This window comes from Crocuta crocuta, unplaced genomic scaffold (genome assembly GCF_008692635.1).
Source record: "Crocuta crocuta isolate KB4526 unplaced genomic scaffold, BGI_CrCroc_1.0 scaffold415, whole genome shotgun sequence".
NCBI lineage: Eukaryota > Metazoa > Chordata > Mammalia > Carnivora > Hyaenidae > Crocuta > Crocuta crocuta.
Genome location: NW_027531525.1, coordinates 752,938 through 780,026, shown reverse-complemented (window position 1 = coordinate 780,026; position 27,089 = coordinate 752,938). Strand labels below are relative to the sequence as shown.

The window sequence follows — 27,089 nt, the reverse complement described above, 5'->3', positions numbered from 1 at the left end:
ATAGAGAGGATCCCAAGCAGGTTCCACACTGTCAGTGCAGAGCCTGACATGGGTCTCGAATTTATGAACTGTGAGATCATGATCTGAGCTGAAATCAAGAGTTGGATGCTTAACCAACTGAGCCACGCAGGTGCCCCAACACAGTAATATTTTAAATAAAAAATCCCAAGCCAAAAAGTATAGTCCAATTATGTTCAGTATAACCTCAAATGCATAAAAAAATGTGTAAGAAAATAACTGGAAAAAATTCTCACAACTCTAAATGTATAGTATATTAATCCCATAGTTCTTTGGTTTTTTTGCACTTTGTCCTAGAAGATTGGCATTAATTAGAAGAAATAATAGAGCGACTCTTAAATACGAAGAACAAACTAAGGGTTGCTGGAGGGGCTGTGGGGGGGGATGGGCTAGATGGGTGGGGGGCATTAAGGAGGACATTTGTTGGATGAGCACTGGGTGTTACACGTAGGGGATGAATCACTGGGATGTACTCCTGAAATCATTATTGTATTACATGTAACTAAGTTGGATGTAAATTAGACAGACATACGTAAGAAGAAATACAGAGTAAGAAATAAGTGATGAGCTTGGCTCAGAAGAAATCCAGTGGTTGGCAGAGGGAATGGCATGTATAATAATGTTAATATTCTGCTTGTTCTCTGTCCCTTTCTCTCGTTCAGCAGGTGGCTACTCAGGCTACAGCCAAGACTCGTTCTTCCCAATTTGGTGTGGGCAGCTTTCCGACTCCGTCCTCCTTCAGCCCCATGTCCCTTCCTGGTGCTTCAAGTGCGCCACCTGGCGCTGCTGCCTACCCTAGTCTCACCAGTCGTGGATCCAACTTTGGTGAGTTCACAATTAAAAGGAGGGCAGGGCCGCCTGGGGGCCTCCGTCCTTTAAGCATCCAACTCTTGATTTCGGCTCAGGTCATGATCTCACAGTTGTGAGATGGAGCTGCACGGGGCTCTGTGCTGGGCATGGAGGCTGCTTGGGATTCTCCATCTCTCTCCCTCTGCCTTCCACACTCGCACACTCTCCCTGTTTCTCAAACAACCACCACCACCACCACGAAGGAAGGGGGGTGACAGGAAAATCACACTACTAACAAGGAAGTATCTGGCGGTTCAAAGTTTCTTGTGTCCTGGATGTACTGACCTGGTTATGGGGAAATTCGGTGACGGTCCGTTTGGAATTTAAAACATACCCCCTTGAAAAAGACTTTATCATGTATTAAAAAGCACATAAGTTATTACACATTAAATAGCACGCAGATTTAATCTATGGGGCGCCAGGGTGGTTCAGTCGGTTAAGCGTCCGACTTCGGCTCAGGTCATGATCTCACAGTTCATGGGTTCGAGCCCTGCGTTGGACTTTGTGCTGACTGACAGCTCGGAGCCTGGAGCCTGTTTCAGATTCTGTGTCTCCCTCTCTCTCTGACCCTCCCCTGCTCACACACTCTCTTTCTCTCTCAGAAATAAATAAAACATTTTAAAAAATTAATCTGAGTGATAAAAAAACTCTTTGGAAGGGCTACCCAGAGAAGACAAATGAGTCTGGGGCTGGGTTTAAAACAGAAGAGGCGCTGAGAGTTCCTCCTCTCCAGTGGAGTTAGTAGCTTAAAGTTGTTTGCTCTTCCTTGCTGTATTTGCAGCTCCCGAGAGCGGACAGACTGCAGGACAGTTCCAGACCCGGACGGCAGAGGGCGTGAGCGTCTGGCCGCAGTGGCAGGGCCAGCAGCCTCACCACCGGTCCGGCTCCGGCGAGCAGCACGTGCAGCCGCCCGCAGCGCCGCCGCCCGGCCAGCCCGAGGTCTTCCAGGTGAGGGGGCGAAATCCGGAAACGGGAAGGGAAAGGGCCAGGGAGCAGAGACCGGAAGGGAGCTGGCACAGGTGAGGTGCGCAGCGGAGCAGAGAGAGACCACACAGTGGGGACGGGCAGGTCTGCGTGTCACTAACTAGAACTGAAGTGTGTGCCGTGCAGCCTTCGGCAGCAATGTGAAGCACCGTGCCAGGGTGTTGAAGGAAGTCATGTCAGCCATTCCAGGGGGCCACACCGACTGCACAGTGGCTTGGGCCTAAACATACTGACGATCGCTATCAAAGCCCATTCACCTGAGTCCCGTGGAGACTGCAGGGCCAATGGCGTAATCTTAGGACAGAGGAAGAGGTTTTTAGGACAGAGGTTGAAAGAGGCAAAACAGGTTTTGGGGGAAAACAAATAGGGTAAGAGACACTCCATGTATGTTCATAAGGGGTTACGTGCAATGTGGGAAGCAGATCTTCCTCCTTCTGAAAATATGGAGGACGGGAAAAGGGGGAAAATGTAGAACTGTGTGAGGAAACCAGAGAAGGACCAGGAAACAGAGTTGTCATAAAGGGGTCTGAGATGGGGGATGGGGAGGAGTGGGGAAGGCTCGGGGCACTCCGCCCACAGAGACTGTGGGGCCGGGGCGATGCCTCAGGGGAGTGCTGGGGAGAAGCTCAGGAGATGGAAAGCAATTGAGGCGCGTGACCAGACTTGGTGTTTTTCTCTCACCAGGAGATGCTGTCCATGTTGGGAGACCAGAGCAGCAGCTACAACAACGAGGAATTTCCTGACCTAACTATGTTTCCCTCCTTTTCAGAATAGAGCTGCGGGGTGAGGATAAGGGGTGGGGGAGGAAAATCACCGTTTGTTTTTAAGACAAATCTTTCTGTAAAGAGAATAAAAGTCCCTCTCCCTTCCCTTCCCTCACCCCTACTGTGTACCCCTTCCCCTTCTGGCCTTTCCTTGTCGTCCTGCCTCTGAGAAGAAATGGGGTGAATCCTGAAGGCTTTGGGGATCTTCGAAAAACGGAGGCTGGGTGAAGTTAAGAATGCCTTTCCTTACACTTCCTGACCAGAGATTGCTGCAGAAATGATTTGTGCCAGGGTCAGTAGGCAGGTCGGAGAGCCTGGCATCCATTCATCCACGATTTGCCTTGGATACCATGGCTTGGTTTTGGAAAGAAATTCTGAATAAGGTTGGGGAGCGGAGGAATGTCCTCATATTGGAGGACCGTGACACATGGTAGGTTATATATATACCTATATGGCTTTAGGACGTGAGCATAGGCTCTTTCTGCTGCCTGGTGAGTGAGGAAGTGAGAAAGGGAGAAGGAAACGTGTGCATGTGTGTGCATGAGTGCGTACACGTGTGTGTGTGCACGCGTGTGCGTGCACGTGTGTGGTTGTGTTTGTTTCTCCCGATTAGGGAGTTATGCAAAATTTGTCCCAGATTTTATCTTTGTTTTTCCATGTAATTTTCAAAGAGTCCTAAGGAGTTAAATCTTCTAGGTATTTCCCACTTAGTATTGCAGCCAAAGAGTATTTAAATAAATGTCTTTGCTGCACTCACATCTGTGCCCAGCTAACATGGAGCCGGAAGCAGATACATAAAGTCTTTTGATATGGCCGATCTCGCGTCGAACATATTTAGTAATGAAGCTGGGCCATTCCCGCTTGTGGTGCTCTCACCTTATATGGAAGGTCTGCAAACATGACAGATGATTAGGGTGGGAAGATAAACCCCTTTTAAAAACCCCATACTTGGCCATACTTGCTGCATTTTTCTGTCAGAATCACATACGATGTGTGTTCTGTAGAGGTTTTTTCTGCATGGAAACTCAACTTCTTGGATCAGCAGTCCCAGGGAAATCTTCACTGCCAGAGGTTAAACCAAATACCAGGTCTTGCAAAGTAGCCTCCTTCGTCCCATTCCCAGTGCAGTCTGGCTAGAAACTGAGACGTGGGTCTGTTTTGGACCTAGAGTTCTTCCTCTCTGCTCCCTCCAATCTTCGGATTGGATCTTGCTTTATGATACAAGAGTATGAATCCATGTGATAGATGGGGCCTGGACCCCCATTCTAACAGGGTCACGGAGTTAACTATAGCCATATAAATGCAGATACAGGTTACTGCTCTCTCTGTACCTTCCTCAGGTCACAGTCATGTGTATCAGCCTTTTTTTTTTTTTTAATTGGCTCAGGCCAGTATCTTAAGTGCAAGACTGACTTAATAAGGAGAAGACATTAAACATAGCCATAGGAGACCGAGGAGCATAGATGGCCTTGGAGAGGCTGAGAGATCATTGCTGGGTTTTTCTCCCTTTTGTCTCCGGTCTGGTGCCAGGTAGTGGAGTTGAAAAGGTGACAGTTTATTTTTTTATTCTATGTGCACACATACCATATACATATATATTTATATCACAATTTAAGAAGCCAAAAAGTTGAGTTTCCAATGGAATCCTTGTTTTTAATAATTGTTTTTAAATGTGATCAGGACTATAATATTGTACAGTTATTACAGGGCTTTGGGGGAAGGAGAGGGGAGGGAGAAGATGCTCTGGGGGGGTTGTTTCTGCTTTTCCTTCAGGGTTTTATTTTTGACTGTTCTGTTTTTTCTGTGTTGGCCATTTCTGTACTGCTGGCATCTGTGCTGAGCTTTACAGGGACAGAAATAATGACATGTAGCAAAGATTTTAAAACAAGATATTTTTTCCTTTTGTAAACTTTCTTGTGTTGTGTGATCTTGATTGCGGCTTTATTATTCCCTTCCAGCTCATAAGCAACAAATACCCACAAATATCCACTAGTTGAATCCATAGCCTAACCTCCAAATACGCAAACATAAAGCACGGTGTGTATGTAATCTCAGGATCCAGAAGTCATAAGGCTCTGATCACTCGGCACTCCTTGGTTGTGCTCCTGACCCTGACTCACTCTGAGTAAAATTGGCAGGGACATCTGACAATGAGATGGGGTTGGGGAGCCGCCCGTGTCCCCAGAGCACACGGAGAGGAAATGCGAGACCAAATATTCCTTCCCTGAGAATCTCTTGCTCTCCTGGAATAAAAGGAATTTGGGATGGGGAAATTTAATCTCTTCAGGTCTGGACTTGGTTTCCCTCTAGGACCATGTGGTTCATTGCCAAATCTTAAAACTCACAGGCATAAACCTGTGTTCTTGAGGGTCTCTATGCAATCTAGCTTGAGACGAAATCGATCCTATGTATTTTCTGTTCCAAGGACCATCTTTTCCTCTTCCCCCGCCTCTCTTTATGGAAGAAAATGGAGTTTGGGGATGTGGTTTAGGGACTGAACTAGACTCTTATGATCTGTCACATGCCTGGATGTTGGGGGAATCATTTGGAGAAGCTCATGTGACTGGTCCTGGATTGGGGATTTTAATAACTGAAACAGATAATGTTCAGGCATCCTTCCATCTGAGAGTTTTAGCAACAAGGAAGTCACATGGGAGTTGCTCAGTGCTTATGGCACTGAGGAGTGCTGCCTTGGGTTCCTTTTAGAACCAGCTTCATCTGGGCTTCCTGGGCGTATCCTTCCTCAGGAAAACCATGTTAGTCTGGGAGAGGTACTGACGACTTGTAGCCAACAAACTGATAACGTACAAATGATTTTGGAGCCTGTGGTTTCCATTACACTCTTTTCTAGTCTTCTGTGTTTATTTCCTCGTCCTTGCTCTGAGGGTCAGACACAAATCTGAAAACTGAGGTTTCAAAGCTGGAGAGATGAGTGATCACAGGAAAAGGGCAGGAAAAGATGTAATCCTTAATATAATAAATACCATATAGTAAAGATGGGGGGATCAGGACTGCGTCCCAGTAACCGTGGTGAAGGTAAGCCCCCCCACCCCCCAGTGAACGTGTATGGAAGTCATTGTCTGCCCTCGAAGACAGTCACATGGAACGAAATGGCCGCTTTCTGCCTTGATGCACACACTTCACACACACACAGAAACCCTGCGAGTCTGCTACTTCCTTTCCTCTCCAACCCTGCTTCTCAGCATTTCTTTCCCCGCCTCCCTATCCTGTTCACATTTTCCAGCCAACGGCTGGAACGGACTTCCGCAATCCTAATGAAATAAATCCAGCACCCCTAGTCATCTGCCCACATGATCCACACTCCCCAGCTGAAAGGAGCCCGGAGCACAGAACCCCATCAGCAGGTAAAATTTTCTACTTGCTTCTCGTTCCTTCCTTTGCCTGTTTTAGGGGTACTAGGGATGTAGCAACTTGGGGATCACGGTGAAATCTGTAGTTGTGCGGGTGAAAACAACAATATGCCCTTCGGTCATTTTCTGCCCAAATAAAATTTGCTGGAAATTTTTAGGACTCCTTCTCTGATTTCTATGTCTGTATACATGGTTGTTAGTGAAACCCCAGGCTGTAGGGAATCCTTCACCCTTCCCTCAAAGGGTGGCCCCTCCCTGTAGGGTTTGTGGTTTTGGCCAAAGGTACCAAAAGAGTTAACTTAGCAGCAGGGAGGAGGAGTGGTGCCCGGAGGTTACTTTTCTATTCCTTCTCAAAGCCCTTAACACTCCAGATACTGTAGAATGTTTTGCCAGTCTAAGATTACACAAAAATCAGACTGTAAATTAAAAAATTATGCAAACCGAATGACTTGCTTCAGAATGTAAATTGTTCTTAAAATGGAGAGCATGGGACTAAGCAAGCTGTTGCAAGAAACACAAGTGAAGCTAGAGAGTAAACTTCTAAAAAGCTGTTAATTTAATGGTCATAGAACACTGCTTTTGGGTCTTAACATTTTTCTAGCAAACTTTGGTTGTGAGGTTTTTGTCCTGTGAGGCCATCACAGAGGTTTTTTGCTGTCAGGAAGAAGAAAGAAAAACTCCTTCCCAGAGTATCTGGTTGAGATTAGGACAGTTTCCGGCCTGAAGAGGGAGCAGGAAGAGAAAGGAGGAAGAAATACATGACTAAGGAGATAGTAAACATCTCAAAAAGAATGGGAAATATTTCCCTTGTCCTCTCCTGGCAAGATCTGAAAAAGTATCAGAATTCAGGCAACGGAGTGAAAAATGCCTTGAAGAAATAAATAGGAAACAAAACTTAGCTGGAAATCTCTCCTTTGTGTATTCTCCAGCCCCCTCCAACCTCCAACCTTGTCAGTCTCCAAGTCTGCAGGGGACATTAGGAGACAGGTACCGAGTCCGGTCTGCCCCCAATTCCGGTTTTCTATGCAGGTGTGTGTGTGTGTGTGTGTGTGTGTGTGCGCGCGCGCGCTCGCTGAATCTCCCTAGGTCTGTGTGTGTGTGTGTGTGTGTGTGTGTGTGCGCGCGCGCGCGCGCGCTGAATCTCCCTAGGTCAAAATCCTTGAAATCAGATGTACCAGCCAGCACTCAATCCAAACCCAGACCCTTCCTGTCCTTGTTTTATCATACACAAACCACTCTCAGTTCTTTGTATCCCCTCCTTATAAATTCTTGTCATTTGCCTCGTGGTCCCAAGGAGGAGGTTCTTTTCTGGGGTTCATGAGTCCCCAGAATCGTTGCGTGTGCACATGCATTTCCTGGGTGATGGCTTACGGGATTTTATTAGCTTCTCAAAGGAGTCTATGGCTCCCAAAGGTTAAGAGCCAGCCATCTGGGAATACGGGTCCAGCTGTTTCCTCATCCCATGCCAGGCCGTGAACCCCTTGGCAAACAGAAGAACCTCCCCTAACTATCCCCTTCCCCAGGATGTGGGGGCTCAAGGTTCTACTGCTGCTGCCCATGGCAAGCTTTGCCCTGTACCCCGAGGAGACCCTGGACACGCAGTGGGAGCTCTGGAAGAAGACCTACGGGAAGCAGTATAACAGCAAGGTGCCTGGGGCCCTGGGGGGAAGCGTGGGGAGCCGGCACTCCAGACCCTAGTCCTAGCTTCCAGAAGCCCCTCTCGATCTAAATACCTTAGCCATCCCAGCCTGCAAACCTGCCCTGTTCTCTTTGACAGTTTCATTCCTCCTCTTCCACTCACCCTCCCTCCAGTTCTAGCCTCCTTTTCTTTATAATTGTCATATTTCTCTTTGGGGAAGACTTCTCAGATTAATACTGTTAATCCGTAAGCAATTTTTCTACATATCTCTGCAGAGCTTTGCCTTCTATTACTTGTATTTGTTTACACATTTCTTTTCGCATGCTCTTAATAATCCCATGGTCAGTTCCCCAACTGGACAGAAAACTGTATGTTTGTAAGTTTCGTCTTTTTTCTAAAAACCTCCAGAGTATTTTTTATGTGACCGTGTACACAGGACGCAGTCTTTGCCACTCCTGACTCTGCTCCGTTTAGGTGGACGAAATCTCTCGGCGTTTAATATGGGAAAAGAATTTGAAGCATATTTCCATCCATAATCTTGAGGCCTCTCTTGGCGTCCATACATATGAACTGGCCATGAACCACCTGGGGGACATGGTGAGTTGACCCTCAGCTCCTGGCCCACCTGCCCTGCTTGCCTTGGTTTCCTGCTCACGGCTGGCCTTTGTGTTCCTTGTCTCAGACCAGTGAAGAGGTGGTTCAGAAGATGACCGGACTCAAAGTGCCCCCATCTCGTTCCCGCAGTAATGACACCCTCTATGTCCCAGACTGGGAAAGCAGAGCCCCAGACTCCATTGATTATCGCAAGAAAGGATATGTTACTCCCGTCAAAAACCAGGTATGCTCCTTTCTCCAGGGGACAGGAATGTAAGCGGGCATGACCTGTTTCTTTCTGTGTCTTCGTCCTTAACTAGGCGCGAACTGGGAAGACAGGGCAAGGAATTAAGGGATGTGTCCCAGTGCTAAGAGAAGGTAGCCTATTGTGTTATTTATGTCATCACCTATTTTTGTACAGTTTTGTTGTTTCTCTTATTTTTTACAAGCAGCATTGCTGTAAACACCCTTGTGCATATGTTTATGAAAACATGTGCAAATATTATTGCAAAATAAACCCTAAAATTGGAATTGCTAGGTCACAGAGAATCCTATCCAAAATTTTTTTTATAATCTTAACATTCTTCGCAGCAAGAGAAGGCCAGCTTCCCCACAACATTAATGCTGATTTTATCAACCAGATGAAGAACTGATTTAACACTCATTCAGGAAGCACATCTTTTTCAGAACCGACCAGGTATAGTGCTAGCCAGTGGAGATTCAAGTTAGCCAAGACATAACCTGTGTCTTCAAGAAATCCTCATTGTTAAAAACTAGAACAGGAAAGAAAGAAAAATCTACAATCTACCTGCACAAATACTAATAGTTACGGCACTTTTTGAGAGATCGTTGTATGTCAGAAACTTATAAATCCTTTACATGAATTAACTTTTTAAATCTCCATACTCCATAATTAAGTACATTATTATCCACATTTTACAGATAAGGAACTAAGGCACAGAGAGGCTTAGTAACTTACCCAAGGTCACATATCTTGTGGGTTGCAGTCAGCACCCTGCTCTACTACAGCTAATGGTCACAAGAGTAACAATAGTTATCAACAGAAACAATAGCAATAGAGCAGTGCAACAATTAGATGAAGAGAAACAGGAAGACATCACAGAAAAGGGGATGTGTGTGCTAGAATTTGTAACATGTATGGAGTTCCATCAGACAGTTTAAAAATTTTTTTTAATGTTTATTTTTGAGAGAGAGAGAGAGAAACAAAGTGTGAGCTGGGAAGGGGGGGGGGGGCAGAGAGACAGGGAGACAGAATCCAAACCAGCCTCCAGGCTCCGAGCTGTCAGCACAGAGCCCAACGCGGGGCTCGAACCCACAAACCGTGAGATCGTGACCTGAGCCGAAGTCGGACGCTTAACCGACTGAGGCCGCCAGGCGCCCCTCCATCAGACAGTTTAGAGGGAAGACACAAAAAGCGTGAGCAGCAATGCCTGACAGTTTCTCTGTTACGCTTCTCAGGGTCAGTGCGGTTCCTGTTGGGCTTTTAGCTCTGTGGGCGCCCTGGAGGGCCAACTCAAGAAGAAAACTGGCAAACTCTTAAATCTGAGTCCCCAGAACCTTGTGGATTGTGTTTCTGAGAATGACGGCTGCGGAGGGGGCTACATGACCAATGCCTTCCAGTACGTGCAGAGGAACAGGGGCATTGACTCTGAAGACGCCTACCCGTACGTGGGGCAGGTGAGGCCGCCCCGCAGGGTTCCACAGCGCCATAATGGCTCCTCCCTCCCCAGCAGAGCCTTCTGTAGGGGAAACGTCCCATACATCTTGTTTTCTCTTGCCCTATCCTGCCTCCTGGATGGGCTAATCTCCTATAGGAGGCCAGGAAGAGTCTCCCAGCCTTGGAGACTTGGGGGCCCAGGGCCACCATAGCCCTGTCCGCCTCTCTGCCCTGGTGAAAACAGCACAGGTGACCCCACAGACTGCCAAATAGCCCTCCGCAGCCTGCGGTTCAGCTCCTCCACTCCCATCACAGAGACCCAGGCCCGCCCCATGCTAATTTACCAAACCGGGTGCCTTTATTTTGCATGATCTCAGCGAGGGTTTGGGGAATGTTTACGCAAGTTACGTACTGAACCACATGTTAATCTTCATAGCAGAAGGTGAGGTAGACTTCCCCCCTTTACATGCGAGGACACTGACACTGAAGGAGACACTACAGGTGATTGAATTCACACCCCTAGTTACGTAGCAGCGCCGAGACTGAGCTGCCACATGCTTAGCAGCATGTAATACCCTGGAGCAGAACTGAGTCTTGGGACGCATGCTCTTCAGCTTTCCTAGGTAATGACACACTTTGCCGAGACATTTCGAAACGTCTGTATCCCCACCTGAAGTGCATCAGAATTCCCCAATTTCCATCTCCTTCAGTACTTATCTGGCCATCTGCCTTTCTTTTTTCACGAACTGACTGTTTGTATCTTTGGCACATTTTTAATTAGGTTATTTTGCTCTTTCTCACGATGTTTAGGAATTTTTTTAAGTTTATTTTTTTGAGAGAGAGAGACGTGAGCAGGGGAGGGACAGCGAGAGGGAGAGGGAGAGCATCCTGAGCGGGCTCTGCACCAGCTGCGGGCCCAGTGCTTGGCTCCGGTATATGGACTGTGAGATCATGACCTGAGCCAAAACCAAGTGTCAGACGCTTAACAGACTGAGCCAGTCTGACCGAACCGACTTTTAGGAATTTAAAAAAGATATCCAGATACTAATACTGTGTGTTGTAGGTGGACATTTGTCTTTTTACTCTCTTTATATCCTTCTTTTTTTTTTTAATTTTTTTAATGTTTTATTTATTTCTAGGAGAGACAGTGGGGGAGAGAGAGAGAGAGACAGCGTGAGCAGGGGAGGGTCAGAGAGAGAGGGAGTCACAGACTGAAACAGGCTCCAGGCTCTGAGCTGGCAGTCAGCACAGAGCCTGACACAGGGCTCGAACCCACGAACCGCGAGATCATGACCTAAGCGAAAGTCGGACGCTTAACTGACTAAGCCACCCAGGCACCCCTCTCTTTATATCTTTCAACTCAGAAAAGTTCTTAATTTCAGTCTAGTAAAAACGACTGTTTTCCTCTGCCATTTGTGCCTTTTAAAAAAATCCAGTAGCAGTGAGTTTTATTCATTCGTGCTTAGTCATCTGAAATGATGTCTGTTGCAATAAAATTCTCATTAGTGCGAATGACTGAGCAAATCCATGTCACTGAGTCTGCAGCACGTATGGCCACCTCGTCGCATCTTCAGGACATTGGCCATATCAAAACAGTCGTTAATCTGTAAATTTCCTCCCATTATTATTCCATGCTGTGGTTTCACAGCTCTCAGGTGTACAAGGCAGAGAAACTGGAGGTTGTACCTAAAAAAAACTTCCTTAATCCGTATACAATTTTGAGAACTCCTGGATCCCAAGTCCACGTCTGAACTCTGGGGCTGCTACTTACTATCAGGGGCTAACTTTAGGATAGCATGCTGAAGCTGCCGACAGAGGAGCTTTCAGATTCTGACCACGGCAGGCCCATCAGTGAGCTGACCCGAACATAGCAAAATATTCTTTTTTAAACTCTCAAATACTCTTTTGACAAGTTTTTGTCATCACATGAGATCGAAACATTAAATCCCAAGAGTGCATACAAAACAAAAACAACCCCAGCCAGGTTTCTGCTTACAATTTTTCCATGTTAAGTAACCCAGGCAGCCAATTTAAAGGATTGTGTAACTATATTAAAGAAAAAGAAATTAAACACTATCAGAACTAATAGTTGATCATCCATTGATACCTTATTTGTTTGGTACTATATTAACCAGTTTCTTGAGAGACAGTTTAATAACTCAGAAAGCTTAAATAATTTGAATGAATGAAAATTACATAATAAATCTTACTTTGGGATAGAAAGAGCATCTGATTTCTTGGTGTGCCTGGCTGGCTTAGTTGGTTAAGCATCTGACTCTTGGTTTCAGCTCAAGTCATGATCTTAAAGTTTGTGAGTTCCAGCCCCACATTGGGGTCAGCCTGCTTGGGATTCTGTCTGTCTCTGTCTCTTTCTGCCCCTCCCCTACTTGTTCTGTCTCTCTCAAAATAAATAAACTTTCAAAAAATTTTTAAAGAAAGAGCATCTGACTTCTGATTTCTGTTAGCCTGCCCCTCAAATGATCTCTTTAGCAACTTGGAATGAGTTTGGTCTCATAATCAATTAAAATGAAGACTTAGCCATATGAGACACATATTCCATTTATAATATTCTGAATCTTGGGCTTGTGTCTACTTTACAGTTTTTAAAAGCCATTATTATCTAAAAATAGAAGCACTCGTGTGAACACACGGATGAGTGAACGGGGGGAGGCGAGGAGAAACAAGCGGGAAAGAGGGCTGCTAGAGGAGTGGTCGGGTAACACAGTAATTTAAGTCCATTCCGGCCTAAATGCAGCTTATGTGGACTTTAAAGTATTGTCACAGGTCATTGTTCCAAATCCATTCCCAAGGGATTGTTATTTGCTTACAAGTCTGCACGAATTTTGGCACTGGGTGGCATCACGGGTCAGGGAACAAAGGACTCCTGAGACAGGAGGCTCGGAAGTCTTAGAACATCGTGTCTCATCCTGCCATTATTGTCAGTAGTCCGACAATACGTTCTCGTAGATTCAGCTGGAAGGCTCTGGAGGGGAGCCCGAGGAGAGTGAATCGCCACGAAGAATACACCATGTTGATGTGCGCTGCCCTGAGGTTGTGTAACTGCAGTGACACATACTGTTGTTGACTAGACCTCCGAGACACAGTGTTAGTAACCCACGGGCGAGGCCGCTCAGTGCTTCACCTTTTTTTCGGGTCACGTTTTGTGCTTTTACCAAAGTCTCTCAGGAGAGCGCAAGCGAAAACTCTTCCTCACGCTAGTCCCCCCAGTATATGCGCATAAGGCCCAGGCTGGGCCACGGCCTTGGCCTCCTCCCCAGGCCTCCTCCCCACGTGGCAGCTGGGGCCTCCCTGCCTTCTAAGGCTCACACGTACGACGTGGCCAGAGATGATTCGTGCCTTTATTTATTTTTTTAATAATTTTTTTTAATGTTTTTATTTTATTTCTAGGAGAGAGAGAGAGAGAGACAGTGTGAGCAGGGGAGGGTCAGAGAGAGAGGGAGTCACAGACTCTGAAACAGGCTCCAGGCTCTGAGCTGGCTGTCAGCACAGAGCCCAACACGGGGCTCGAAGCCACGAACCGCGAGATCATGACCTAAGCGAAAGTCGGACGCTTACCCGACTAAGCCACCCAGGCGCCCCAATTCGTGCCTTTAGAAACATCTTATTTCAGCTCTCTCTCTCTACCCTGAGGGAGTAACAATGTCCTCTCGCTCAAGTTTCAGTGTTGCCTCTCACACGTATGCTTTAAAATAACCTGTAGCTGATTTTTGTATATGCGTGAGGTGTCCGCTTTCCATATTCTTGTTTCTGGTTGTCTAAAACGGGGAGGCGAGAACAGACGTCCCCCCCAAAGACAGGCCCTCCCTGTCGGGTGACCCCCGCCACGGCTCAGGGGAAGCTGCTCATGTCCCAGCCCCTGGCCCTTGGCTCTGTCCCGTCCTGTCTCAACCTTGTCTTTTCCAGGATGAAAGCTGTATGTACAACCCGACAGGCAAGGCGGCCAAGTGCAGAGGGTACAGAGAGATCCCCGAGGGGAACGAGAAAGCCCTGAAGAGGGCAGTGGCCCGGGTGGGACCTGTCTCTGTGGCCATCGATGCAAGCCTGACCTCCTTCCAGTTTTACAGCAAAGGTAAGGAGCTGCTCCTATCTAGCACAGTCGCCCGTGTCCCCCGACATGGGCGGGCAGCGCCGCAAAGGCCGCTGAGCGCTCGGGGTACTGAGGCCCCACACTGAGACTGAGGCTGCCAGGCGGACGCAAACAGCGGCCATTCGGTGATCGGCCCCCCCAAGTGGGCAGGATCCTGCAGTGGGGAGACCCCGGGGCTGCCCGGGGCCCCAGCCTGACGCTCTGGGCCCTAGGTGTGTACTACGATGAGAACTGCAACAGCGATAACCTGAACCATGCGGTTCTGGCGGTGGGCTACGGGGCCCAGAAAGGACGCAAGCACTGGATAATTAAAAACAGGTAATGATGGGGACCCGGGGTCTGTCTCTCAGTCACCCTATTACTGTACAACCTCAGCTCCAGCCTCCCAGCATTCCTTGCTCGCAGCTCAAGAGAAAGTTGCCTCAGGCTTTTTAGTGCTCCCTTCCCAGTCAGAGGCTCTTCACGGGCAGATGGGGCTACTCATGCTGCCCAGCGCCTGCTCCACGTGCAAGGGCTCAGTCAGGTGAGCGTGAGCGAGCGTCTGCCTCCAGTGACCTCACGGCCCCCGAGGCAGGCAGACCTAACTAACCAGAACAGACAGTAGCACAGGAAACTGGGAGGAGGCTTGGCATTACATTGTTTTTTCTGTCTCTTTTCCATAACGGGGCCAGTTTCTTAGAGAGCTTTGTGTCATCAGTCTGTTTGGAAGCAGTCGGGAACCACGTACAGGTTTAACATCCTCTTGTGCGACTTTTTGCCCTTCCCAAGAGGCTAGGGTAACACATATAAAAACTGGCCCCAAATTTTGAAGCATGTGAAAAGGAAGACTTTTCAGAAAGTAGATATGACAACAACAACGACAACAATTAGTGTTTCCTTCCCTGTTATTGGGAAGAAACAGAACTACAGGGTATTCGCCTCTCCTTTTCTCTTTAGCCCCTTGTGACTTTGGGGGGTAGACGCAGAGAATCCCACATCTCCTTTCCGCACTGGCCAGTACTAGCCTGGTGGCAGCACTACCTAAACTTGCTGTCCTCGGCGCCCTCCAGGGAGCAGGAGGCCTACACTCAGGGGGTTCAGAGCTCTGAGCTGTCAGCATAGACCCTGACCCGGGGCTCGACCCCACAAACTCTGAGATCATGACCTGAACCAAAGTCAGACGCTTAACCAACTGAGCCACCCAGGCGCCCCTGGGTCACTTTAAATGCCGCCTTTTGCATTAGGCCTTGATCCTTTTATCCCAAGCAGGCTCTCCTACCTTTGAGGCCTATAGCATTTTGTCTTCTCTCCATTCCTTTACTTTAAACTCTTCAAGGCAAAAACTGTACTTAAAAAAAATATTTTTTACATTTATTTTGGGGAGGGGAAGGGAGAATGAGACACAAAATGCAAAGCAGGCTCCAGGCTCTGAGCTGTCAGCACAGAGCCTGATTCGGGGCTGGAACCCACAAACGGTGAGATCATGACCTGAGCCAAAGTCGGACACTCAACCAACTGAGCCACCCAGGCGCCCCTATTTGTTTTTTACACTACCAGTACCTAGGCCCGTAGTCAGTTAAGTGTTTGAATGAATAAATACGCTGAAGGTACTAAACATTTTCCTTCACTGACCCCACAGCTGGGGAGAAAACTGGGGAAACAAAGGCTATATCCTCATGGCTCGGAATAAGAACAACGCCTGCGGCATCGCCAACCTGGCCAGCTTCCCCAAGATGTGACCTCGGCCAGCCAGCCTCATCCTGCTCTTCCGTTCCTTCTACGAGGGTGCGACGTACCGGTGCACTTTGGAAGGGAGTTGGTGTGCCTCTCTCGAGGCAGATGTAGCAATATAGAGATAGTCCAGTCGGCTTCCCCATTTGTTTGTGCTTTGAGTGACACTCCTACTGCTTTCCCTCTCTCCACCCAAGGCCTTGAGTTGTCATCGTGGCCACAGTAGCAATTTTCCTAACAAGCGTGCGTCCTTCGGCTAAGAGACATGACCACAGCCCGCCCTGACTGCTGCCATGGCTGATGCTGTGCATGTAGTCAGAGGCCGGAGATCTTTCGATGGATCCTTATTCACAGGATAGTTAGCTTTCACCTTCTGGAGGACTAAGGGGACCTGACCTCTCAGTCTCCAAGTTCCCTTCTGGATCCTGAAGGTAGAAACTTCTGTTTTCCACCCTGGTTCATAAATATATTCACAAATCTTTGGGACAAGTTTATGTGACATTAGAAATATGCTTCCTTTTGCCTTCTTTGCATTTTTAAAGTAAACCAAGTATTTATCTGTCTCTAATTTAATAAATACCTATTTAGTAAATACTCATTTGGTGGCAGATGCTTTGCTGGGTGCTGGAGACAGAAAGATTAAAATCCCCACACAGTCCTTCTACTTGGTGTGCTCCCCGCCTGCTTGGAGCGACCGTCACAGAAACAGTTCACCCTAATTCATTTCTTCGTTCATTTCTGCAGCCAACATTTATGAGGTGCTTGCTGTGTACTAAGAACTTTGTAAATCTGGGGAATTCCATGGAGATAAGGAGACCTCGGTATATAATTCTATCTGTAAGGGAACCAGATTAATGACACATGAGCCTGGCTCTTGAAAAGCACCTTATGGCCCTTTCTGCAGTTCTACAGCCTAAACGGTTGCTGTCATCAAGAGAGGAAACTCTTATAATGGTGTCCAAGCAGCATTATTAACTCTAAAAGACTGCACAACTGGTTTTGCCATTTTTCACAAAATGTTTATTGAGTACCTAATATCACCACTAGAAAGAGTTTGCATTTATTCAATACTTAGCATGCATCAGGTGCTCTTTTATTTCATTCTATACAAAAATTATTTACTTTTGTGTGTAAATATTTATTACCCTGTTGCAAGCAGTACATCTTAAAAATGTTTATTTATTTTGAGAAGGGGAAAGAGAGCATGAGCAGAGGAGGGGCAGGGGGTGAGAGAGAGAGAGAGAGGGGGGGGGGCCCAAGCAGGCTCCCTGCTGTCAGCGTAGAGCCCCATATGAGACTCGAACTCATGAGNGGGGGGGGGGGGGGGGGGGGGGGAGGGGGGGAGGGGGGGGGGGGGCCCAAGCAGGCTCCCTGCTGTCAGCGTAGAGCCCCATATGAGACTCGAACTCATGAGCCATGAGATCATGGCCGAAGCCAAATCAAGAGTTGGATGCTTACCACGGTGAGCCACCCAGGTGCCCCATAAGCAGTGTATTAAACGGTAGGAGGATGGAACAAACTAGTATTAAATGGTAGGAGGATGGAACAAACTAGTAAGACATGGCTCTGACTTCAAGAATGTTATAGACTAGGGGCGCCTGGGTGGCTTAGTCGGTTAAGCGTCCGACTTTTGCTTAGGTCACGGTCTCGCGGTTCGTGGGTTCGAGCCCCACGTCGGGCTCTGTGCTGGCTGCCAGCTCAGAGCCTGCAGCCTGTTTCAGTCTGTGACTCCCTCTCTCTCTGACCCTCCCCTGCTCATGCTGTCTCTCTCTCTCCTAGAAATAAATTTAAAAAAAAAAATTAAAAAAAAAAGAATGTTATAGACTAGTGAAAAAATATGAACCCATGATGAAATAAATGCTAATTATGCAAGCTCAGGAATGAAAAATTCATTCTTTTTAAAAATATTTATTTAGTTAGTTAGCAAACAGGGAGGGGCAGAGAGAGAGGGAGAGAGAGAATCCCAAGCAGGCTGCAGGCTGTCAGTGACGAGCCTGGGATGGGGCTCAATCTCACGAACCATGAGATCATGACCTGAGCCAAAATCAAGAGTCAGTGGCTTAACCAACTGAGCCACCTAGGTGCCCCATGAATCATTACTTCTTTATTTTTTTATTAGAAAAATGTTTTGATGTTTAATCAGTTTTGAGAGAGAGAGAGAGAGCACGAGCAGAGGAGGGGTAGAGAGAGGGAGACATAGAATCCAAAGTAGGCTCCAGGCTCTGAGCTGTCAGCACAGAGCCCGATAGGGGGCTCAAACCCATGAGCTGTGAGATCATGACCTGAGCCAAAGTAGAACACTTAACCGACTGAGACACCCAGGTGCCCCACGAATCATTAATTCTTAATGGGATTTTAGAAGAGGCTTCATTGAGAACAGAGCTTTGCAAGATCTGAATGGGTGGGGAAAATGGAGGTGGGGTGGAATAGATGGAGGGAGGGCAAATCAGGCAGTAAGTTTTGGGTGAACCAAGAGAGCTAAGGAATGGTGAGGGGGCTGCGTTACCTAAGGGTAGGGTACAAGGCATCTATAGTAGATCTGAGGTGAGCAAAGTGGATTGGAGTTAAATCCTGGGAGGCCTTGAATGCCTTCCATGTCCAAGAAGCTCATACTTCATTTTATAGATATACAGGCATTTAGTGGACATCAAGTATTTTTAAGAAGGAGACAGACATGATCAGATCTGTATTTTAGCAACATTCCTCTGGCAATGCTGTAGAGAACAAAGAACAGATGGAGGACAAAATGGAGAGGCAGGAACTGGAGAAAAGTCAACACTTAGGAGACACTGCGCATACTCCATCTTTTCTCAAAGGAAGAATATTGCACAGAATGACTCCTGAACTTTTTTGAAGATTAAGTAGGAGTTTGGCAGATGGGGAGGTGGGAAAAGGCATTTGGACCCAGAGAATAGCATATTCAAATGTGCAGGCATGAGAGAGAACTTTCAGCAATCTGCCAGTAGCTTTTGTTGAGCTTTGAAAAAGCCAAAGACGGATGAGCTTGAGAGATGTCTAACTCCCCACCGGGAAAATCTACACAGTTCTGTTATCTTGATCTGGGGTTTTTTTTTTCCCTTCTGCCTAAAGAGCATCTTTTAGAATGTCCCTTGGTACAGATATGTGGACACACGTGGACAACAAATTCACTCTGTTCCTGTATGTGTTTGGATTTGTATCTAGATTTTTCTATTCTGGTACACGAATGTGAATATCTACACTTGTCCAGTATCACACATTTATACTCGTTTTCATGTCTAATAGTTTTGTCTTCCCCCTCATCACTCTCCTTTTCTAGAATTCTTCCTGAGTATTCTTGCTTTCTGCTTTTTCCATTTGCTCTTTAGAATCAGTTTTGTCATTTGTAAAAAGTCTTTCTAGTATTTTTATTTAGATCACATTACGTTTATATCTTTAAGTTTTTTTTTTCCCCCGAAGGGGCAGAGCGAGAGGTTGAGAGAGAATCCCAAGCAGGCTCTGTACTGTCTGCACAGGCTGATGTGGAGCTCGAACTCATGAGCCACATGATCATGACTTGAGCTGAAACCAAGAGTCAGACACTTAACTGAGCCCCCCAGGGCCCCATATCTTAATTAGGGAAAATTGACTACTTTATACTACTGAATCTTCTTATCTGAGAACAAGAGATGCCTTTATATTGTTTCTTGTACTTTTTTGTGCCCTTAAAGATATTGCTCATTTTTTGGTAACACTTTTTACAAGTTTAGAATGTTTACCTTTTATTATTATTTTTATATTTAAGTGGGGTCTTTTCCAACATATTTTCTATTAGATGTATATTTGAAAGCTGTTGCTTTTTGTTGTTGCTGTTGTGTCAGCTTTTGTACTCAGATCCTTTATCTTGAATTCTCTTTTTGTTTATTCGGTTTTCAGTTGATTCTCTTGGATTTTTTTGAGTCAATAAGTGTATGGTTCACAGAGGTAAATTTTACCTTTCTGATTTTTACCTCTGATTTCTTCTTCGTTTGTTTGCATTACATAAAACTTCCAAAATGATGCCAGAATTGATAGATCCTGACCTAAAAACATAATTATTTTTATAGATAAAATTCCTAGATGTACATAATTAATTTAATCAAACCCCCAAATCAAAATTTCTATTGTTTCCAGTGTTCCCAGGTACAAAAAAAGACTGCAATTAATGATGGATATTTCAATACAGAAAATCTTTAATTGTGCAGTTAAATCTGTCATTATATAATTTTTTAATTTTAGAGAGGGAGAGAGTGCGCAAGCAGTGGAGGTGGGGGAAGAGAGAGAGAGACAGAGAGAGAGAATCTTATGCAGGCCCCATGCTCAGTGTGGAGCCCAATACAGGCTCCATCCCATGACCCTGGGATCATGATCTAAACCCAAATGAACAGTTGGATGCTCAACGGACTGAGCCCCCCAGGTGCCCCTGAACATTTTAAATGTATGCAAAAAGAGAGTAATAGAGTGAAGCCTCATGTACATATCATCCATCTCGAACAACTAATCAACATTTTCCAATCGTCTATCATCCATTCCTCTTCCATTTTCCAAAATTTAGTATTTTAAAGCAAATCCCAGATATCATTTCACTCATAATCATTATACACCTCGGGAATTTTTTAATATAATCACCATGCCACTGGCATGCCAAACAAATTGAACACTTGTTTCTTAATATCATTCACTGTTCAGTACATTTAAAATTTTCTCCAGTTGTTTAAAAGTGCCATTTTACTGTTTATTCAAATCAGTATCCAAACAGTTTTACACATTGCACTTGGCTGTTTCTAAGTGTTCTATTTTCCACGACAATAATGGCCCGACCTGCACTCCCCCAAACACACAGGTTTTTTCCTTCCCATAACTGATTTCATGGAGAAGCCAGCCCATCTTCCCAGCAGAATGTGTCCTACTCTAGATTGGGCTGATTGCTCGCTCTTTCTGAATCTAAGGTCCTCACTCTTACCCACTGCAGTATACCTGGCTTCTCACTATACTTCACAGATGCTGTGACGAGGAAATGAAAACTTACAAGTGACAGTCCATTAAACTTTTAGTGGCCCTGATAGTGTAGAAATCCTGGGAAGTTTTATTCTTTTTACAGTACATATCCTTTTGGCTGAATGTTCAGGCTCTTCTGCCCTTGAAAAGCCTTTGTGAGTGATTGATTGACAGGCTTCCTAACACTTACAAGCTGAGTTTGTCCAAGGACTTCAAGAACCTAGTTTTTCACTTCTGGGTGAAGCCCTTTAAGCCTAAAGGCTTGGTTTCTTCAGACTCTCTCTTTATATATAGATTTGACAGAGTAAAGATGTTACACTTTTGCAGATGACAAGATTGTAAGAAAATTCTAAGGAATTAACTAAAAAACTATTAGAACTAATAAATAAGCTCCGCAAAACTGCAAGGTACAAGATCAATATATAGAAATTAATGTTGGGGCACCTGGGTTGCTTATTTGGTTAAGTAGCTGACTCTTGGTTTCAGCTCAGATCTCACAGTTTGAGTTCGAACCCCGCATCAGGCTCCACACTAACAGCACAAGCCTGCTTGGGATTCTCTCTTTCCTTCTCTTTGCCCCTCCCCCACTCATTCTCTCCCTCTTTCTCTCTCAAAAATAATAAACTTTAAAAAAGACATTAATGTTATTTCTATGGAGTAGCAATAAACAGACTGAAAATAAAATTAAGAAAAAGAATGCCAGCTCAGTCGATTGAGTATCCGACTCAGGTCATGATCTCAGGGTCATGGGCTTGAGCCCCGTGTTGGGATCTGCACTGAGAATGGAGCTTCCTTAAGATTCTCTCTCTGTGGGATGCCTGAGTGGCTCAATCATTTGGACATCCGACTTTGACTCAGGTCATGATCTCACAGCTCGTGAGTTCTAGGCTCCCTGGTCTCAGTGCACAGCCTGCTTTGGATCCTTTGTTTCCCTCTCTCTGCCCATCCCCTGTTCATTCTCTCTCTCTCCCCCTTTCCCCTGCTTGTCTACTCTCTCTCTAAAATAAAAACAAAAATGCCGTTTACAACAGCATCAAAAAGAATAAAATACTTAGGAACCCATCTAACTATGCAATATTTATACTCTGAAAACTAAAAAACACTTGTGAAAGATATTCAGAAAACCTAAATAAATGGAAAGACATCCCATGTTCATGAATTAGAAGATAATATCATTAAGATGGCTGCATTCCCCAAACTGATCTATAGATTCAAAAACAATTCCTATCAAAATCCCAGGGGTGTTTCCTTGTAGAAATTAACAAGCTGACACTAAAATCATATGGACATCAAGAAATCAAGTATAGCTAAAACAATCTTGCAAAAGAACAATGTTGGAGGACTCACACTTGCCAATTTCAAAACTTACTACAAACCAACAGGAATCAAGACAGTGTATTACTGGCATAAGGATATAGATCAGTGGAATAGGATTAAAAATATAGAAATAAACTCTCATTTATGTTCCATTGGATTTCAACACAGGCACCAAGATAATTCAATGGTGAAAGAATAGTCCTTTCAACAAATGATGCCGGGGCAAGTGAATAATCTCATTTAAAAGAATAAAAGTGAAATGCAAGCTCACACTATATACAAAATTAATTCAAAATGGTTTAAAAATCTAGGTTTAAGAGCTAAAACTATAAAACTCTTAGTAAATATATAGAGCTAAATCTTCTGGGCTTTTTAAAAATTTTTAATGTTTTTTATTTATTTTTGAGAGAGAGACACACAAAAAGTGTGAATGGGAGAGGGTCAGAGAGAGAGGGAGACACAGAATCTGAAAGAGGCTCTAGGCTCTGTGCTGGAGCCCGGTGCAGGGCTTGAACTCACGAACAGTGAAATCAGACCTGAGCTGAAGCCCGATGCTTAACCAGCTGAGCCATACAGGCGCCCTTCTTGGCTTTTCTTAGACATGACACAGTAAAATCAACAAAAGAAAAAAAAACAAAACAGATAATTGGATTTCATCAACACTAAGAACTGCATCAAAGTGTCACTCAAGAGAATGAAAGACAACCTAGAGAATGGGAGAAACTTGCAAATCACATATCTAATGAGGAATTGCTATCCAGAACATATAAAGAACACCTACAACTCAACAACAACAAAACAACCCAATGTAATACTGGGCAAATGACTTAAATAGACATTTCTCCAGAGAAAATATTAAGATGATTATTTTTTTTTATTTTTTTTTAATGTTTTATTTATTTCTAGGAGAGAGAGAGAGAGAGACAGCGTGAGCAGGGGAGGGTCAGAGAGAGAGGGAGTCACAGACTGAAACAGGCTCCAGGCTCTGAGCTGGCAGTCAGCACAGAGTCCGACGCGGGGCTTGAACCCACGAACCGCGAGATCATGACCTAAGCGAAAGTCGGACGCTTAACCGACTAAGCCACCCAGGCGCCCCTTAAGATGATTATTAAACACAGGAAAATATGCTCATCACTAGATATTAAGGAAGTGCAGATCAAAAGCATAATGAGATGCCGCTTCACACCCATCAGGATGGCTGTTACAAAAAAGCAGAAAATATTAAGTGTGGCAAGTATGTGGAGAAATTGGAACTCTGAAATATTGCTGGTGGGAATGTAAAATGATCCAAGTGCTGTGTAAACAGTTTGGTAGTTCCTCAAAAAATTAAACCGAATCACCATATGATCTGGGGTGCGTGGGTGGCTCAGCTGGTTGAGCATCTGACTCTTCATTGCAGCCCAGCTCATGATCTTACGGTTAATGAGTTCAAGCCCCACCCTGGGCTCTGCACTGATAGTGTGAAATCTGCTTGAAATTCTCTGTCCCTCCCCGGCTCACACACACACACTTTTTCTCTCAAAAAGAAATTACCATATGAAATAGCAATTCCAGGCTAGCTGCATATACAAAAGAATTGAAAGCAGGGACTCAAACAGATACTTGTACGCTAATGTTTTTCACAGCATTGTTCACAATAGCTAAAAAGTGGAAACAACTCAAGCATCCATCAACAGATGAACGGATAAAGAAAATGTAGTATATACGTGCAATGGAATATTATACAGTCTTCAAAAGGAATTACATGATGTATACTACATACTTTAATATGATAACTGATAGATACTATGCCATGGAATAGCACTGAAAATAAGCCAGACACAAAAGGACAAATGATTCCACTTTATATGTGGCATTTAAAAGAGGCAAATTTAGAGACACAAAGAAGAGGCTATGTCTATTAGGAGAGGCTGGGGAGCGGGTAGAATAGGGAGATATTGTTTAATGGGTGTTAACGTTTCTGTTTGGAATGATGAAAAGGTTCTAAGTAGGGGAGGGTGTGGGATTATGTTTTAGAATTTTCTATATTTTCAGCTTAATTTTGCTATAAGCGTAAAACTCTAAAAAACAGTCTTTTTAAAAAAATTCTAGAAATAGATTGTGGTAATAATTACACACTATTGTGAATGTATTTAATGCCATGAAATTGTATACTTAAAAATCATTAAAATGGTAAATTTTATGTGTATTTTAACATAATTAAAAAAAAAAAAACGAATCAGGAAGGCACCTGGGTGGCTGAGTCAGTTAACCGCCTGACTTGAGCTCACAGTTCCTGGGTTCAAGCCCCACATCAGACTCTGCGCTGGTCTGGAGCCTACTTGGGATTCTTGCTCTCTCCTCTCTCTCTGCCCCTCCACCACTCACGCTTTCTCTCTCTCTCAAAATAAATAAATAAACTTATTTGAAAATATTTTTAAAAAATAATAATAAATAAAATTTAAAAAAGAATCAGGGGTGCCTGGGTGGCTCAGTCAGTTGAGCGTCTGACTCTTGATTTCAGTTCAGGTCATGATCTCATGTTTATGGGATCAAGCCCCACATTGGGCTCCATGCTGCACATGGAGCCTGCCTGAGATTCTCCCTCCCTCTCTCTCTCTCTCTGCCCCTCCCCTGCATGCTCTCTCTCTCTCTCAAAATAAATAAACTTAAAAAAATAAAAAAAGAATCAAAGAGAGAAGTTCTAATGACTACTTAAAGCTTCATTATCCAGCCATGTAATTTTGAACTAAACATTGCTCAGTCACTGTTTTGTTGTGATTCCTATCTTCTCAACTTCTTTTATGGTCTATATTAGCAAATTTTGTCCCTCCATCTTCAAAATATGTGAATCTGGCCACTTCTTTACCTCTACCATGATCTCCCAGTTTAAGTCCCCATCATCTGAGCCCTGGTGGGGTCTACGGTGGCCCCACTAACTCCCCACTCCCACGAAACCCTGCTCTGCTGTAGCTCACACTGTATCTGGTCTCTGTACACCAGGTCAGATCATTGCCCTGTGCAAAGCCCTCCCATTACACTTTCATTTAACAAGCTGGGCACTGTTCTGGAAATGCAGCAGTGACAAAAATCCACAATCTCACAGAGGTTATATCTATCTATCTATCTATCTATCTATTTATCTATATACATATATCTATATCTATATATTTTTTAATATTTATTTTTGAGAGAAAGAGAGTATGGGTGATAGGAGCAGAGAGAGGAAGAGAATCCCAAGCAGGCTCAGTGCCATCAGCACAGAGCCCAGTGCAGGGCTGGATCTCAGGAATCTGAGCCAAAATCAAGAGTCTGATGCTTAGCTGACTGACCACCCTGGCGCCCCATGGAGCTTATATTTTAGTGAATTTAGAATATAATACAAACATTCTTAAGCGGCTACCAGTATGATCTGGTCCCAGGCTACCTCTCTGACTTCATTTCAGCCCATGGCCCTATGAAGAGCATTTCTCTAAGCAAAATTAGAATTCTCCTGAAAAGAAAGAGGTGAATGGTTGTTAAAAAGTGTTCATGCCTATGGGCATCTGGTTGGCTCAGTGGGAAGAGCATATGACTCTTGATCTCGGGTTATAAGTTTGAGCCCCACACTGGGGGTAGAGATTACTTAAATAAAATATTAAAAAAAGAACTGTTCATGCCTATATAAAAGAGTACTTACCAATACCCCCTCCCCAGTGAAAAAACCCAGGGCTTTATCTGGTTCAGCTGTTAAGACCAGGATATATATATACATATACACATATAGACTTCTTCATCAATTTGGAAATGGCCCCTTGAGGCTTGGCAACCTAAAATCTGTCTGATAACTAAATTGATGAAGAAAAAACAGGGTAGTAACTACATGAAAAGTCTAACTCTGGAAAGGGGTGAATGGATGGAAAATAGCACACAGCTATCACTGTGCTGCAGCATAAATTATATCCTGCTAGGCAGGAATAAAGACTCCCTGTTGGTAAAGTGAATTTCTTGGCCAGCCAACAGGAACCTCTAGTTCTGTTTCTGTAAAGATCTTTCTTATTGTCCACCATGACCTCTGGTTCTTCCTACTAGATGACCTTGTTTGTCCTTATTCTCCACGGCTCTGCCAGAGGTGGGCATAGGGGAAATGCCTTTTTTGGATACTCAACTTCAGCTGTGAGCCTAGAAAAGCAACAGACTGTTAGGCTTGGGGGTTCTTTGGCAATACAGTTCCCATAAAAGGTTCAATTCTTTCTGCTAGTTATCACAGAAAAAAAAATTTCTAGTCACTGTAGCCAAAGGGATGCAAAACTTTGATAGGCTAATCTTGGGACCTACATCTATTCTTGGAACCAGGGGTGAAGTTACTTCTATCTTAAGCCCAGGAGTGTGTGTGTTATGGGGGATGGTCTCCATTTTAAATCCCCCTTCTATTGCCATAAGAAGGGGAAATGGAAACTAAGTGACAAAAACAAATAATTTACACTGTCAGACGTTCTTTGGCTCAGGTATTTTCAACTTTTCTTCACTATTGCAGAGAAGACAGATATTCACATTTATGACGTATTTCCATGATACATTCACAAAATAATGTCTCTGGGAGCTATCTATAAACTATTCCCCCTTCCTCTCCCAGAAGGCATACTGAAATACACACATTATCAAAGTGATGTTATTACAGAGATAACCTGAATCTGCTCCAGTTAATTCTTAGATAGATCAGTTGGAAATTTTGGTACTTTATTACTACTAACAAACTTATTGTGACTTACCTTGCAATTGATTGTTAACACACCAAATGTGTCACGGTCATTATATACTTGGGGGAAGGGTCTTATCTTTGGTACCTCAAGTAATTCTTAGTTATGTCTTACTTTGATCTCTTGGTAAAATTAACCTTCCTCCTTAGAACAAACATTGCCAAGTAATAGAAAGAAGCACCCAGGATAATGGGGAATGTCCACCAGGATCAAGAATCTCCAGTGAAAAATGCACCATGCAGATAATCTATACAGAAAGTATTAAAAATAATGTGTATTTTTAATTTAGAACGTTCCTATTTTCCTCAATGATTCGAGAATCATGTTCCCTTTTGGGGAGGGGA

At 44.6% G+C, this 27,089-nt stretch overlaps 2 protein-coding genes across 5 annotated transcripts in view; both read left to right on the top strand.

The window, feature by feature from the left end:
- ARNT (aryl hydrocarbon receptor nuclear translocator) overlaps positions 1 to 4,524 on the top strand; it is a 73,176-nt gene extending 68,652 nt beyond the window's left edge. Inside the window, exons 20-22 of one of the 2 annotated variants that reach the window (XM_077772654.1) lie at positions 684 to 843; positions 1,649 to 1,815; positions 2,536 to 4,524. In XM_077772654.1, coding sequence (XP_077628780.1) covers positions 684 to 843; positions 1,649 to 1,815; positions 2,536 to 2,625 — 417 coding nt within the window. In that variant the 3' untranslated portion in view covers positions 2,626 to 4,524. Of the gene's footprint in view, positions 1 to 680; positions 844 to 1,648; positions 1,816 to 2,535 lie in introns of both variants that reach the window. The other variant, XM_077772653.1, reaches the window with a different exon arrangement.
- Positions 4,525 to 5,729: 1,205 nt separating this feature from the next.
- Positions 5,730 to 16,313, top strand: CTSK (cathepsin K). 3 transcript variants are annotated; one of them, XM_077772658.1, is made up of 9 exons: positions 5,730 to 5,980; positions 6,916 to 7,015; positions 7,510 to 7,633; positions 8,100 to 8,222; positions 8,308 to 8,463; positions 9,699 to 9,917; positions 13,822 to 13,987; positions 14,218 to 14,323; positions 15,624 to 16,313. In XM_077772658.1, exons 3-9 carry the CDS (start codon positions 7,511 to 7,513, stop codon positions 15,721 to 15,723), a joined length of 993 nt encoding a protein of 330 aa, XP_077628784.1. In that variant the 5' UTR covers positions 5,730 to 5,980; positions 6,916 to 7,015; position 7,510; the 3' UTR covers positions 15,724 to 16,313. The 3 variants fall into 3 exon arrangements, with proteins under 3 accessions (XP_077628784.1, XP_077628782.1, XP_077628783.1); XM_077772656.1 differs by having other exon boundaries at positions 5,731 to 5,980; positions 6,916 to 6,973; XM_077772657.1 differs by lacking the exon at positions 6,916 to 7,015 and having other exon boundaries at positions 5,732 to 5,980.
- The last annotated feature ends 10,776 nt before the right edge of the window (positions 16,314 to 27,089 follow it).